The sequence below is a fragment of the Doryrhamphus excisus genome, chromosome 16 (genome assembly GCF_030265055.1).
Source record: "Doryrhamphus excisus isolate RoL2022-K1 chromosome 16, RoL_Dexc_1.0, whole genome shotgun sequence".
NCBI lineage: Eukaryota > Metazoa > Chordata > Actinopteri > Syngnathiformes > Syngnathidae > Doryrhamphus > Doryrhamphus excisus.
Genome location: NC_080481.1, coordinates 11,068,498 through 11,084,912, shown reverse-complemented (window position 1 = coordinate 11,084,912; position 16,415 = coordinate 11,068,498). Strand labels below are relative to the sequence as shown.

The following is a 16,415-nucleotide window of genomic DNA, read 5'->3' as shown; positions in this document are numbered from 1 at the left end:
TATTAATAGTCTGCAATTTTTTTGTTTACGGCTATTTTTATCGACTAAATAAAGACGTGAGCTTGCAAGAGCCCAAGGAGGAAAGGAGATCAAGACTTTGCATTGACTAGCAGTTTGCTAAGACATAATGCCCACAACAAGCCGGCATCTTTGTGTGGGCTGGATTTAGTTCAATGCCACTTCAACATAATATATATATATCCTTCGTGCTCATATTTGCCTTAACACATATCTTTTTTCAAGGAGCTGTGTGCTCGCTGAACGAGTTAGGCCCACAAAAGTTGTGATTTTCCAAATCACCGTAATACAGTACAAAGTTCCTAAATCTGTTGGCAAGTATGAACTCATCAGTGTAAATCTGCACAGTGCTGCTTAGTGTACACTTTTGCTTCATATGTTGAGAGTAAATAGAGGCGCACAGACACAAAGGCGGGAACAATGCTGATGAGAAACAATGAGAGCGACGTGGCGCAGGTTTTGTTGACTGAGGGACTTTTGGTGCCAAGTGTTGCTTGAGAGTTGCTTTGTGTGAATAAATAAGACAACTTTGGCCTCATTTGAAAGCTTGGAAAAATTTGTGAGGCAAATATCAGTATGGCGTAGAGGCACTCACAGCTCTCGCTGTGGTTTGCTGGTGTCCCAAAGCTTTAGAAATGTTTTTTTTTTTACCTTTTCCAGACTGATAAATTTACATTTACAGTTAGGTTATGTTTTAATATTCCTCCTTGATGAAAAAGAACCTGCATTTATTGTTAGAGTTCAATAACCTTTTTCACAGCAGTCTGTCACAGTGATATTGTACATCAGGGGTCTCAAACTCAATTTACTTGGGGGCCACTGGAACTAGGGTCTGGGCGAGGCTGGGCCTCATCAGGTTTTCCCAAAAAAAAAAAGAAACGCATTTATTAAAAACAGAAAAATGAATAAACTTTGCTTTGGTTCTGATTTTCTACAAGAAAAGCTCTGATAAAACATTACACTGTTCTCAAATATCTTAATTATTATTTTTCTACACAAAATAAGATCAAGAATAAAGAAAATCAATCAGTAATAAATAAATATATATATAATATATAATATAATATATAATATATAATAATATGTGTGGAGTTTGCATGTTCTCCCCGTGCATGCGTGGGTTTTCTCCGGGTACTCCGGTTTCCTCCCACATTCCAAAAACATGCTAGGTTAATTAGCGACTCCAAATTGTCCATAGGTATTAATGTGAGTGTGAATGGTTGTTTGTCTATATGTGCCTATATGTGCCCTGTCTGGCTGGCGACCAGTCCAGGGTGTACCCCGCCTTACGCCCGAAGCTGGGATAGGCTCCAGCACCCCCCGCGACCCTCGTGAGGAAAAAGCGGTAGAAAATGAATGAATGAATAAAATGGCAAATAATTAAAAATTAAGAAACCACATATATTTGGTGGGTAGACAAATTATTTTTTTCAGATTAAAATTAACAAAGCTTTATTAGAGCCCTGTAGACATGACAAAACACGACTATAGTCACATTTATACTCTTTTTATTTACAACATATTCCGCAACTGCAGGGTCTTGAGACACATGCTAACTCGCAAACTAGAGAGCTAGCGACCTAAACGGTAGCCTTAAAGTTATTTCCTTTAAACTTAAATAGCCAAAAACTTACCACTTCCACACGGATAGGGAGGATAACTATTAACAGTTATTTAACCTTTAACATGAACATTAATCAAACGTAATAATTTTTTCTGGGTACATGATACCATACAGCATCCATATCAAACTTGCGCGGGCCGCACTAACATTAAACTTTCATATCAAGGCGGGGGCCTCAAACTAGTGTCCTGCGGGCCACATTTGGCCCACGGGCCACGTGTTTGAGACCCCCTGGCGTAGAGGCTCTCACAGCTCTCACTGTGGTTTGCTGGTGTCCCAAAGCTTTAGAAATGTTTTTTTTTTTTACCTTTTCCAGACTGATAAATTGACATTTATCTCAGTTAGGTTATGTTTTAATATTCCTGCTTGATGAAAAAGAACCTGCATTTATTGTTAGAGTTCAATAACCTTTTTCACAGCAGTCTGTCACAGTGATATTGTACATAAAGGAAGTAAATAAAAAAGATATGTATAAGGTACATGAACTAAGTGGAAATGTACGTGGTTACTGTTTCTGGTGTTAGTTATGAAAAAAAAAAAAGTAATTTGAATTCCGATTTACATCATGTAATTCCTTGGCATTATGTGACCCCATTCCTCTTCAAGATGCAGTTAAGCAAGTCGGCAGTGAAGCGTTTGCTGAGGTCCTGCAGAGCGTTTTGCAGGGCCGCTTGTGGTCTTTGTGTCCGACAACCCCCTGAGGTGTGTCTGCTATTAATACTTAAAGCTTGGGGGGGGACACTCACTGCCCTCTTTTTAAGTGGAACTGTGGCAACTGACCCACAAGAGGCATCCAAGGAGCCCTCAGTAGCACCGCAGCTTGGCTCCACTTCATTATTGTCCCCCATCTTTTCCCTGGCCTCACACCTAATCTTGTCAGCCTCTCTTGAGTCATGAAATGGATAACGAAGCAGAACTCAGAGGTTAAAAGGCGATTGACTAACAACTGCACTGATTATGCAATGGAGCATCTCACTGATCTTTGCAGAATTGTTGTAATTCAGCCTCATTGGAGGGTTTTCTAGCATGAAGCACCTTTTTAAGGTCATGCCACAGCATCTTACTAGCATTCGGGTGTGTTTTGGATCATTGTCCTGCTGTAGAACCCAAGTTCCTTTCAGCTTGAGTTCACCAACAGATGACCGGACATTCTCCTTCAGGAGTTTTTGGTAGACAGGAGAATTCATGGTTACATTTCCAGGTCCTGAAAAAAACAAAACAGCTCCCCAGACCATCACACTGCCACCACTATATTTTACTGTTAGTATGAAGTTATATTTTTGATATGCGATCTTACTTTTACACCAGATGTAATGGGACAAACAGCCTCCAAAAAGTTAAACTTTTATCTCGTCAGACCACAGAGTAGATGTTTTCTGGCAAAATGGTCTTTTGGGTCTTGGAACTCAAAAGAACTTGCCATGCAGGCTGTTTTTGCCCAGTGTTTTTCTTATGGTGGCGGCATGAACACTGGCCTTAATTAATAATAATAATAATACATTTTATTTGTATAACGCTTTTCAAAATACTCAAAGACACTTAACAGAAAAATTGAGTTTAATAAAAACAAGTAAACAGAGTAAAAGATACGTTAAAATACAACATAATTAATTGAGGAAAGTGAGGCCTGCAGTTCTTTGGATGTTGTTGTGGGGTCTTTTGTGACCTTTTGTATGAGTTGTTGCTGCACTCTTGGGGTAATTTTTGGTTGGACGGCTCACCACTGTTCCATGTTTTCGCCATTTGTCAATAAAGGCTCTCACTGTGGTTTGCTGGTGTCCTAAAGCTTTAGAAATGTCTTTTAGCTTTTTCAGTTTGATAGATAGGTTTTAATATTCCTCCTTGACGAAATCCTGATATGACGCCATTTTCATCGGCTCAAAAAGTCTCAAACACCCTCATTAGTTTGGCAAATATTGTGTCGTTTCTCTCGGCCCTCCCATATGAGGAGAGATTAAAAGAAAAGAAAAGCTATATCCACAGTGGGACAGACTCGCTCTGTCTTAGTGCTCGTTCTGAATCTCATTACATAACTGCAAATTGATTTGGCGATGTTAACTGTAGCAGCAAAATTGAAGGAATTGAATTATTATCATTTTTAGGTAATCAGAATATTCCATTTTACAACAAGAGTGAATACATGGCTTAACTCTAAATGAATTGGATTTGCTTTGCAAGTTTTTGTAGCTGCACACACAATGCCAGGGATTTGAATAAAGAGAAAGGAAGCACGGATGTGCTCCTATACTAATCATATTCTCGCTGTTGTTGTTTACACCACGTGTGTACCGTTCATTATTACACACCAGCATATTTGCAAAAAATGTGCAACGCTACATGGTGCTCCCATTTTCCCCGATAAGACCTATCATGCCCATCATAGGTTCAGCCTATCTATCTGCTCTAAGCGTCATTCTCCCTATAATCTCTGCTTCTTATTATCATCTGAAAAGACTGAGGCCCCTCCCCATCCACCGGGCTGTCAAACTTCATGCTAAGGATCCATTGCTGATCCATGACAATGCAGCACGGAGATGCTCTTGATGCTGCCTGAACACTGCAGTAAAATCTAAGAAAACAATGCTTACCATTTTCATCTGTATGTCCAATTCTCATGCTTCTTTGTTTTTTGGGGTCTCACTGTCTTAAGGAATGACTTCCCCGTCTCAGGATGTTTGAATAATGACAAATAGTATAGTAACATCCAGTAAAAGTAAAAAGAAATGAAGAAAAACACATTCACACCAGTGGTCCTCTGGAGGTCATTCTGTAGGGCACCAGCAGTGCTCAGACTGTTCCGCCTTGCACAAAGGAGCAGGTATCGGTCCTGCTGTGGGGTTGAGGACCTTCTACAGCCCTGTCCAGCTCTCCGAGAATAACTACCAGTCTCCTGAAATCTCCTCCATGTTCTGGAGATTGTGCTGGGAGACACATTAAACCAGGGGTCTCAAATTCAATTTACTTGGGGGCCACTGGAGATAGGGTCTGGGTGAGACTGGGCCGCATCAGGTTTAAAAAAAAAAACCCCAAAAATGCATTTATTAAAAACAGAAAAATGAATAAACTTTGCTTTGGTTGCTGATAAAACATTCCACTGTTCTCAAATATCTTATTTTTTATTTTTCTACACAAAATAAGATGAAAAATAAATAAACAAATCAAAAATAAAGAAAATCAATCAATCAGTAATAAATAAATATAATAATAATAATAAAACGGCAAATAATAAAAACTTAAGAAACCACATATAGTTGGTGGGTAGACAAATTATTTTTTTCAGATTAAAATGAACAAAGCATTATTAGAGCCCTGTAGACATGACAAAACACGACTATAGTCACATTTATGGGTTACTTTTTATTTACATCATATTGCACAACTGCAGGGTCTTGAGACACATGCTAACTCACAAACTAGAGAGCTCGCGACCTAAACGGTAGCCTTCAAGTTATTTCCTTTAAACTTAAATAGCCAAAAACTTACCACTTCCACACGGATAGGGAGGATGACTATTAACAGTTATTTAACCTTTAACATGAACATTAATCAAACGTAATAATTTTTTCTGGGTACATGATACCATACAGCATCCATATCAAACTTGCACGGGCCGCACTAACATTAAACTTTCATATCAAGGCGGGGGCCTCAAACTAGTGTCGGGCCGCGTGTTTGAGACCCCTGCATTAAACCTTCTTGCTGCAGCACGTGTGGATGTGCCATCCTGGAGAAGTTGGACAACCTGTCCAACTTCTGTAGGGTTAAGGAATGGCCACATACTGGGAGAAACTTGAAATGACCTCCACATGTAAAACCAGTCTCGTTTTGAGGGTTTTCTAATTGTTGCCACTGAAGTGCAGCTGTTGTTAATTCCATGATCCCCAATACAGCTGAAATTGATTAACGAGGCCCTCAGCTGCTTAACCAACCAGAAAATTATCAGACAGGTTTAATTCAATTCATGACAGGTCCAATAAAAAAAAGTGTTCCTTTAATTTTTGTGAGCAGTGTATATTCCCTGCTTAAGATAATGTATACAATGTATTGTTTGAACAGGAAGTCGAATGGATGAAGTGTCTGACGTGGAGTCGGAGCCTGATCTCCCCTTAAAGAGGAAGCAGCGCAGGAGTCGCACCACATTTACAGCCGAGCAACTGGAAGAACTGGAGAAGGCTTTCGAAAGAACCCACTACCCTGATATCTACACCAGGGAGGAGCTGGCCCAGATGACCAAACTCACTGAGGCCCGGGTTCAGGTAAAATGAATGTGTGATACTAAGGAGAGCATCAAAATGCAAAAAGAAGAAATGAGAGTGAAATAAACCAAATATTTGAGTAAACAATTAATTCCAAACAAGACACGGGACCATCCTCGGCCCAAATGAGGGTTCTTACTGGTGCTGAATGCAACCAGTAATCATCAGACGGCATCTATGAGATAAGAGTTTTAAGAACAAAAACCTCATCTCCTTCAATGCCAGAAAGTTGCCCAAGTTTTAGTCTCTGATGAGAAAAAAACTCATGATCTGAGGTGGGCTGCACGGTAGGCGAGTGGTTAGCACGCAGGCCTCACAGCTAGGAGACCAGAGTTCAATTCCACCCTCGGCCATCTCTGTGTGGAGTTTGCATGTTCTCCCCGTGCATGTGTGGATTTCCTCCCACATTCTAAAAGCTTAATTAAGGTTAATTGGCGACTCCAAATTGTCCATAGGTATGAATGTGAGTGTGAATGGTTGTTTGTCTAAATGTGCCCTGTGATTGACTGACCACCAGTCCAGGGTATACCCCGCCCCTTGCCCGAAGACAGCTGGGATAGGCTCCAGCACCCCTTGTGAGGATAAGTGGTAGAAAATGAATGAATGAATGATCTGAGGTGCTTTTTCCTTCAATGGAACAATGGAGCTTCAGATTGTGCAGGGGCGTCAATCGGCAGATAGCTACAGCTCATGACTGAAGGCCCCCCATTTGAAGCTCTTCTTAAAACCTCCTTAAGATCCAACTGTGCAAAAAGTAAATTCTTGCGATTTTTTAACTGGTTTTAAAATTTGGATCAGGAGTGTATATGATAGCTAGGAGACCAGGGTTCAATTCCACCCTCGGCCATCTCTATGTGGAGTTTGCATGTTTTCCCCGTGCATGCGTGGGTTTTCTCCGGGTACTCCGGTTTCCTCCCACATTCCAAAAACATGCTAGGTTAATTGGCGATTCCAAATTGTCCATAGGTATGAATGTGAGTGTGAATGGTTGTTTGTCTATATGTGCCCTGTGATTGGCTGGTGACCAGTCCAGGGTGTACCCCGCCTCTCGCTCAAAGACAGCTGGGATAGACTCCAGCACCCCCGTGACCTTCGTGAGGAAAAAGCGTTAGAAAATGAATGAATGAATGAATGAGTGTATATGATATAGATGAGCTATATTGAAGTGTTCACCATTGGCGGATGGCCCTGCAGCGTAACCCTTTACATCAAAACACGTTGAAAATACCATCTACCAGTACCTTCAAGGCACCTGGAAAAGGTGAGGAATTAAACTACTGTATTGCTTTTCTATTTTGATTGACAGGTGTGGTTCAGCAATCGCAGGGCCAGGTGGCGGAAACAAGCGGGAGCCAATCAGCTCACTGCTTTCAACCACCTGTTGCCTAGCGGGTTTCCCCCGACAGGGATGCCAACGCTTCCTACGTATCAGCTACCAGACTCGAGCTACCCAACCAACATTTTGTCACAAGGTAGAGCAAAATATGTTTTGTTGAGAGGCCTCTAAGAATGGTAGAGGTAATGGTAATGGTAATGGTAATGGTTTAATTTCATTTGAACATGCATCAGATTACAATTGAATGCATCACATAATCAGTTCACAGTTCCACATGTCCAAAAGGAGTAGGAAGAAGCAAAGCTTATTAAATCCTACCCCTCCATCTGGTACTTTTACAATCAGTAACTGTTACATTTGTTCACTTCCTGCTTTCCATAATACAGTTTAATGTTTTTTTTTGTTTTTTTTTTAATAATGCACCTCGTACCAAAGTACAAGGTGATATGACCATACAATGACATAATGGTTACCATAGTAACCATCAATATAGTGATATATAAAGCACATCATGACTGGTTCAAGACTCTTCATCCTTGTATTTAGCAAACATCAACTGCTTGTATTGTTTCTTGAATTGGCTCATCGTTGTGCATTGTTTGAGATCCTTACTCAATCCATCCCATAGTTTGATTCCACATACTGAAATGCTATGCTAACGCTAACGTAGTCCTAGCATACAAGTGTTTCAAATGTAGTTCTTCCCTGAGATCATATTTCTCCTCTCTTGTAGAGAAATATTGGATGACATTTTTAGCTAATTGGTTGTTTTTAGCCTTATGCATTATTTTAGCTGTTTAAATACTGATGGAGTAGCATAGGCTATACATTAAATGATAGCTATATATATATATATTATGAGCTGACAACAAACATGGCTAATGTGGAGAGTGCAGTGCCTGGCCTGAGTTGTGGCTGACAGCAACTCCTGTGTGAATGTTCACTGTATTGTATATGTCTTCTCTGCTTGTTAATAAAGCGGTTGAAGTCTCTATTTAACCAAAAACAGTGGCAGTTTGTACACTGGTCACTAGGTTTCAGCAACATTTGATGAGACAATAGCCTACGTTATGTCTTTTTTATGGCTTATTTTCAATTATTATGTCTACTATATTGGCTAATATGAGTGTAAAGATGACTACAGGTTGTTTCATGTCTATGCATCACCATCAATAAAGAAAATACAGTAATTCAAGTACATACTCAGCAATCCGCTGTTGTTTCTCTTCAGATGGTGGCGGTACAGTTCACCGCCCCCAACCGCTACCTCCATCCACTATGCACCAGAGTGGTCTGTCCAGCAATGACAGCCCCTCCACTTATGGTCTGGCTTCTAATCGACATGGGTTTTCTGGCTACTCGGACACCTTCATGACATCTGCAGCGCCGAGCAGCCACGTGAACCCAGTCAGTGCTGGGCTTTCCCCCCAGGTAAATAAAGCATGTCTATATTGTTTCCATACAGTCAATATGTATTCATGATCAGCCATTGAATATACTGGAATATTGTTCATAAAGCATGACTTTGAAGGCCTGTCTAGTATGTGCTGTTGTTTGGAATATTGTTTGGAATTAATTCATAAGGAAAACAGAACAAATATAAATCAAAAAGCTCAATTTATGTCTAAATAATTGTAATGACACCTAATAAAAATTCATTTCCGTGGGAACTTTGAATGAAATAATTCAAATATCTGAATGGCCTGTCGTTTCGTGTATATAATAACCAAATTATGATTTGATCCATTCTAATGATCATTCCCTGGTGGACTGACAATCAGTTCAATCATTACATTTTATCACGTGAAGCCGCTAATAGCCAACTGTAATGCAAAAAAAGTCCAATGCATTCAGAAGTAAAGCAATAACCATAACAATATTCAGTGCACCCCCTCTGTATGGTAATCCCTAGTGTAAAGCAAGGCTGCGTTCTTCAGGGATAGAGATTTTACTCAACGAAGGGAGCTGTGTCTCTTGATATACATGCGGGGTTCTTTTTGTCGTATTAAGCCCCTACAAAACGATTAAACACGTGCTGTAGAGACACCTCTGTTATCCCCAACTCTCCTACAACAACAGCAAATCCCTTTTTTGTCAGAAATCCTCACGTCGCCTGTCTTGTCAACGGAAACAGGACGAATGCGAGTCAAGCGGCTTTAAAGAAAAAAAAACAAAAAAACGAGATAACAACTGTAAATCAAATAAATGGCGCGTTGGAGTAATTGCTGAAATTTTCAGAGGTGAGTTTTTTTGCTTCGGATATTTGTTTTTATTCATATTTCTGCCGTGGCTTAGTGTGTTTTTGCGATTTCACAGCATAATGGCATTAAATGATCTATATAACTGTCTTAATGTGTACATAAATGATACATTTCCCATAGGATGCAATTAATTACTTTCATTCAACCCAATATTTGAACAAAAAAATCAATTTTATAGAGAATAATTATTGTTTTATATGCAGAAAACAATGCAAAAATGGATGGAATGTATTGTTGATGCATCCTTCTGACGATCACGGTCAAATTGCTAACACTCACAACTTTCTTTGGCCCCCTGGCAGGTTATTTAGCAGTCACATGCAATTAAAAAAAAACAATAAAAAACCCATCTATTAATTGCAATATTGTACAAAAAAAGATAAAGTGTCCAATACCTTATAGAGTTTTGGTAAAAAGGTTTGACGATAGTGTGGATTTTCCGGTTAGCATATCAAGTGGTTTCTTCAAAATAGGTTTGTATTAAAAAGCCCATCTGTTAATTGCAATATTGTACGAAAACAAATGTGTCCAATACCTGAGTTTTGGTAAAAAGGTTTGACGATAGAGTGGACTACACAGTGGAAACTCAGTTGCTACACCTAGCTGTTTATGTCAAATTTAGCATACATTTTCTGGTTAGCATATCCAGTGGTTTCTTCAAAATGTGTTCTTAATGTTTTTTACCATAAAAAGTCCTTGTTAGCAGCTGGCTAATACATAAAAACTGGAACCGTCAGTCAGCGCTGTCAACCAGCTATGATGTCATCAGCAGTTGAGTCTGTAGTTCTTTGCTAACTATTACAGTTATGCCACAAGTCTCAACTTTTCTTTTGATTACGGCTGCAAAATAAGCCAAGATGGAGCCAAAGAAAGTTGCAAATGCCTGCATTTAAAAAAATTGATTTCAATAAATACCTCAGCGAAACATAAAGTCCACATCCATGTTTCTCCCGCTGCCATCTTTGTCACCAATGAAGTTCCGTTAAATGATCGTTTATACCTTTCGTTCATCATTTATATGCACTTATATTCATTCCGAAGTGTTAAGTGTAAATTATACAAATTGTAAAAATTGTAAAAATTGTAAAAATTGTAAAAATTGTAAAAATTGTAAAAATTGTAAAAATTGTAAAAATTGTAAAAAATGTAAAAAATGTAAAAAAAATGTAAAAAATGTAAAAAAAATGTGAAAAATGAAAAAAATGAAAAAATGAAAAAAATGTAAAAAAATATTAAAATGTAAAAAAAAATAAAATTATAAAAATTATTTAAAATTATAAAAATTAGTTTAATTAAATTAATTAAAAGTTAACATTAGTGGCTTTCTGGAATTGATTAATTGGATTTTTATTATTTCAGTTTGAGTACATTTCGGTTATAGTTGGACCTTCTGATGCTAATGCTAAGGTTGCAACATATACATCAATGTTATTACAATATCTGCCACATATTTTATATATGGTGGTGTGAAGAAATTATGATATTGCTCAGAAATTATAGCTTAGGATTTGCAATGCATGGGTTATTGTTAGTATTTTTCTTAGTTTAATAGGACTGAAATGACATGTGAAGCGTCATACTCATGCCTGTGTGAAAATCAGCACACTATAGCGCCAGCAATTTGAAAAGGGATTCGCTTATTCGTAGGATTTAAACGTGTGATGCGGCTGCACGCATTCCCGTTCTATTCATCTGCCAGTGGAGTTTCCACTCTTTCACCGCTTGTTCTTCGGCGTTTACACGAGATGGTGTCACACGACGGGCTGCGTTTCTGAATGGCACAGCGGCAACATACGTGCCTATACAACCTGCTACAGCGTATCTGAAATGCGTTTCACAGTCCATTTCTGAGCTTCCTCTTCACAAATTGAATTGGCGGAGAGGAAAATGGAGCTTTGCTTTCATGTTGAGATGGAGAGCGCTGCCAATTGTGAGATTTATGGAAAGAAAAACACATGATGCGATCTTTTACGAGTAAGCTTCAGAAACAGAACAAAAAAAAAACATATATGATTTTTTGTCTTTCGAAGTGGATTTCACAAGTATTATATATAAGAGTGGTTATTTTCAAATCAGGCCACTGCAGGTGCAATGACTTCCTACAGTGACCCCAAAACGTCAGTGCATTACGCAAGTAAAAAGAGAGCATTTCCTCTCCGGTTTGTTGTGAGAGAAAGATTTAGTAGCCTGCATTGGAATGGTATAGAGCTCCCTGGCTTGCTATTTGATGTGAGGGAGAGCGAGAGAGGAGGCGAGTGAGGCTAGAATAGGGTTGGTTTCAGTGTTGGGGGATCAGAGCTGCTTTGGTTCTCTCGTTCTGTCTCTTTGATCCATATCCCCAGGCCTGCCTGCCTCGCTAGCTCAGGCCTCTGCTCGTGTTTCCAGACAACTGTCGGCCTGAGATAAGGTGGGCTGGGAGGATGCGGGGGTGCCTCTTCACACATATTACCCCCCTCCCCCAAATGTCTCTCTCTCTCCCGCTCACCCACACATATTTATATAGTGTATACAAGATGGCCAAACAGGAACTTCATATATTTTTTTTGGGGGGGGGGGGCGATGCAAAAATCATATGAAATACATTTAACATTTGATTGAGCTAAGTTTGAGGATTAGAAAACTCCTTTTATCATTTGGGATTTAGCTGTTGAAGAAAGAATGTTGTAAAATAGTAGTCAGTACAACTGCCAACAATGAAAGTAACTGTATAAATATACTAATCAGCAATACAAACACTGTTACCTCGGTTTTCAATGTTAATTCGTTCCAAACGGTCTGACAAACAAGCAAACGTAGAAAAAACAAGGTAATTTTGGTCATAGGAAATTTGCTCCACATCCATCCATCCATTTTCTATACCGCTTATACTCATTATCCATCACAGGGCACATATAGACAAACAACCATTCACACTCTCATTCATACCTATGGACAATTTGGAGTCACCAATTAACCTAGCATGTTTTTGGAATGTGGGAGGAAACCGGAGTACCCGGAGAAAATAGTTGTCCAAATGTTTTCCATCAAGGGTAAATAAAAGGACGCAAGGGCAACTTTCATAAACTGCATCTCTGCTTTGTGTTATAGGCGAAAAGGTATATTGTTAGTATAAACTTTGGTCTTTTTTCCCCCCATTTTTGCTGTTCTTTTTCCAAATATTTCAACTTTCTACTTAAATAAGTTTTGTAAATGTTCATGTCGTTATATTATGACTTTGTTCTCATAATATTTTGATTTTACTCCCATAATATTATGACTTTTTCTGCAATGTAATTTTCCAAAAATTACAACTTTATTTTGTTTTGTTTACTTACATAAAACAGATTTTTTTTTAGATTTAAAATTCATACTACTAAAATTACAATATTTTCCCTAATAATGTAGAAAACACTTATTTTTTTTATTTTACAAGTTACAAGGTTCTTATAAGTTTTTTTTTCATAATAGTGTGACTGCATTCGCGTAATATTTTGACTTTATTCTTAACTTTAAAAAAAAGTTTAATCGTCATTTATTTCTTTAGTATTTCAACTTCATGCCAAAAAAATGATGTTATTTTCCCCCATAATATTACAACATTCTTTCTTTCTTTTTTCTTAATTAAAAAAAAATCTTAATTTTTTCTCTTAATATTTTCACAGTTTATTTTTTCTCATGTTAAATTTATTATTTGTTTTTTCTGTTAAATTGATTTATTAATGTATTATTTTATTTATTTTTAATGTATTATCCTAACCCAAGAAGGAACCTACCAAAATGCAATATTCCTTCCCCTCCGCACGCATCCTCTTCTCGCCCCCTTTTCCAGTGTGTGTGTTGGGAAGCTGTGTGTCAATATTAGTCTCAGCTGCTATTAAAATTTGCAGCGTTTAAGCCCTTTGACTGGGCAGACTGTCAACTGGCAGACTCCAATGTCAACAAATCAAAAAGGATGAGTGTATATATTTAGACCATCGTACTGAGACAGATGAGAGAGGTTGTTGATGGCAAACACATGATGCCTGCAAGCTTAGGTGCCAGAAAATAACACAACTCAGAAAAACCATAATAGAAACACACAAGAATCAACTCGGAATTTGAGGACAGTTGTCACCTTTGGTGTAATATGTTTTCAAAAGAAGAAGAAAAATATGATAGTAGGAGTCGTGGATGAGGATATTACCCAATACCCAATGTGAGTTAAAAAGTGCCATATTATAGAACTTGAACTTCCCTTCTGGGGCGGCACGGCGGATGAGTGGTTAGCGTGCAGACCTCACAGCTAGGAGAGCAGGGTTCAATTCCACCCTCGGTCATCTCACTCTTTGCATGTTCTCCAGGTACTCCGGTTTCCTCCCACATTCCAAAAACATGCTAGGTTAATTGGCGACTCCAAATTGTCCATAGGTATGAATGTGAGTGTGAATGGTTGTTTGTCTGGCTGGCCACCAGTCCAGGGTGTACCCCGCCTCTCGCCCGAAGACAGCTGGGATAGGCTCCAGCACCCCCGCGACCCTTGTGAGGAAAAGCGGTAGAAAATGAATGAATGAATGATCGTAGGAGTCATGGATGAGGATATTACCCAATACCCAATGTGAGTTAAAAAGTGCCATATTTAAAGAACTTGAACTTCCCTTCTGGGGCGGCACGGTGGTCGAGTGGTTAGCGCGCAGACCTCAGAGTTTCCTCCCACATTCCAAAAACATGCTAGGTTAATTGGCGACTCCAAATTGTCCATAGGTATGAGTGTGAAGGGTGGAATTGAACACGGGTCTCCTTGCTGTGAGGCTAACCACTTGTCCACCGTGCAGCCACTTTCAAAATACAATGTCACATACATGTAATGGACATTCCTCTAAGACAGAGGTGTAGACATTTTTTCTGCAGAAAAAGACGGAAAAATGTGTTTCCACCTTCGGCCATCTCTGTGTGGAGTTTGCATGTTCATGTTCCGGGTGAATGGTTGTTTGTCTATATGTGCCCTGTGATTGGCTGGTGACCAGTCCAGGGTGTACCCCGCCTCTCGCCCAAAAGACCGCTGGGACAGGCTCCAGCACCCCCGCAACCCTTGTGAGGAAAAAGCGGTAGAAAATGAACGAATGAACGAATGAACTTCCCTTCTTCTTCACGTCCACAGGTGATGAGCATCCTGAGTAACCCCAACGGTGTTTCCTCACAACCGCAACACGACTTCTCCGTGTCACCGCTACACGGCATGTTGGAAACCCCTCCGTCCAATACCGTGTCAGCCCCCAGCAGCCAACGTTCAACAGACGCGTCCATTAAGACGGCGGACAGCCTGGCGTCCTCCCAGTCCTACTGTCCCCCGACGTACAGCACCACCAACTACAGCGTGGATCCGGCTGTGGCGGCTGTCGGCTACCAGTACAGCCAGTATGGCCAGAGTAAGTCCTGCTGGTGTCCTGGCTAAGCATGATACTTGACACGCGTGTTTGCTGACAGGATCTCTAAGAGTATTAGGTTGGATGGATGGGGCCAGCTTTGGGCAAAATGCAGTCGGGCATTTAGCTATTTAGGAAGTGTCGTTGGTTAAGCATCTTTTCCTCCTATATATGTACTATAGATGTATTTATTTCACTTTTAATCATCCTCTTGTCATTTTGATGCCGTCTGTGTGAGCCTGGTTTGCAAATATTCAACCCATTTGAATGTGTGGGCTTAAATACACACGACACGGAAGGCACAATAAGTAGTGGAGTATCATAATGTGTGTGTGCGTAATCACTCACATTTCTTCATGTTGTGTTTGTGCATAAGGATGTGCAGCCTTCTTATGTGCATGCCCACGGGATCCTGGATCCTTGGATGCTTTCTCCGGCTTGGTCTGTCTTCATTTCTTCTGTGTTGAGGGAGTGTTTTTGCAGGCCTCTGTGGAATGGACACACCTCTTAACTGGGTTTGTTTTTACAAACTGTACACATTTTAGATAAAGGCAGGTTTTCCAGCAGAAAATACATAAATAGTTGATCATAAATCTATTCAGTTACAGTAGCGCTATAGCTTCTACGGTCAAGTTTCCTCCAATACGGCTTCAGAACTCACACAAGTTAATATATGTAACTCGTTACTGGAATTACGACAGGCAAGCAGTGTGGATTATGTCGACTCGGCTTATAAAAACTAAAAACACCCCTGACAGAGCGAGGCCGGCGGTGATCCCGAAGATCTACCTCCTACTATAAACAAAGAAAATATATATATTTACTCTGTTTATAAATATTATTAACATATGTATTTATGTATGTTGAACATGTATGAATGAATGAAAGATGTTGAGGGGAGCCGGATGAGATGGTTTGTGCATCTAATTAGGATGCCTTCCGGCACGTCCGACCGGCAGAAGGTCTCAGGGAAGACCCAGTACTATGTCTCCCAACTAGCCTGGGGATACCTCGGGATCTGCCAGGAGGAAGTCCGCAACCCAACCTTGGATAAGCAGAAGAAGATGGATGGATGAAAGATGTTCATTCATTCATTTTCTACCGCTTTTTCCTCACGAAGGTCGCGGGGATGCTGGAGCCTATCCCAGCTGTCTTCGGGCGAGAGGCGGGGTACACCCTGAACTGGTCGCCAGCCAATCACAGCACATATAGACAAACAACCATTCACACTCACATTCATACCTATGGACAATTTGGAGTCGCTAATTAACCTAGCATGTTTTTGGAATGTGGGAGGAAACCGGAGTACCCGGAGAAAACCCATGCATGCACGGGGAGAACATGCAAACTCCACACAGAGATGGCCGAGGGTGGAATTGAACCCTGGTCTCCTAGCGGTGAGGTCTATGCGCTAACCACTTGATCGCCGTGCCGCTGGATGAAAGATGTAACATTTTTAAATATACAACAGAGTATTACGGCCACATTGGAAAAAAATCTGAAATTTCGAGAATAAAGTCGTAAATTTATGACAATTGT

At 39.9% G+C, this 16,415-nt stretch overlaps 1 protein-coding gene across 3 annotated transcripts in view; it reads left to right on the top strand.

Moving 5' to 3' along the window:
• LOC131104218 (paired box protein Pax-7-like) overlaps nt 1–16,415 on the top strand; it is a 38,319-nt gene that overhangs the window by 11,691 nt on the left and 10,213 nt on the right. For all 3 annotated transcript variants that reach the window (XM_058051175.1, XM_058051177.1, XM_058051176.1), the window contains 4 exons: nt 5,699–5,898; nt 7,205–7,370; nt 8,466–8,665; nt 14,612–14,879. In XM_058051175.1, coding sequence (XP_057907158.1) covers nt 5,699–5,898; nt 7,205–7,370; nt 8,466–8,665; nt 14,612–14,879 — 834 coding nt within the window. The remainder of the gene's footprint in view (nt 1–5,698; nt 5,899–7,204; nt 7,371–8,465; nt 8,666–14,611; nt 14,880–16,415) is intronic.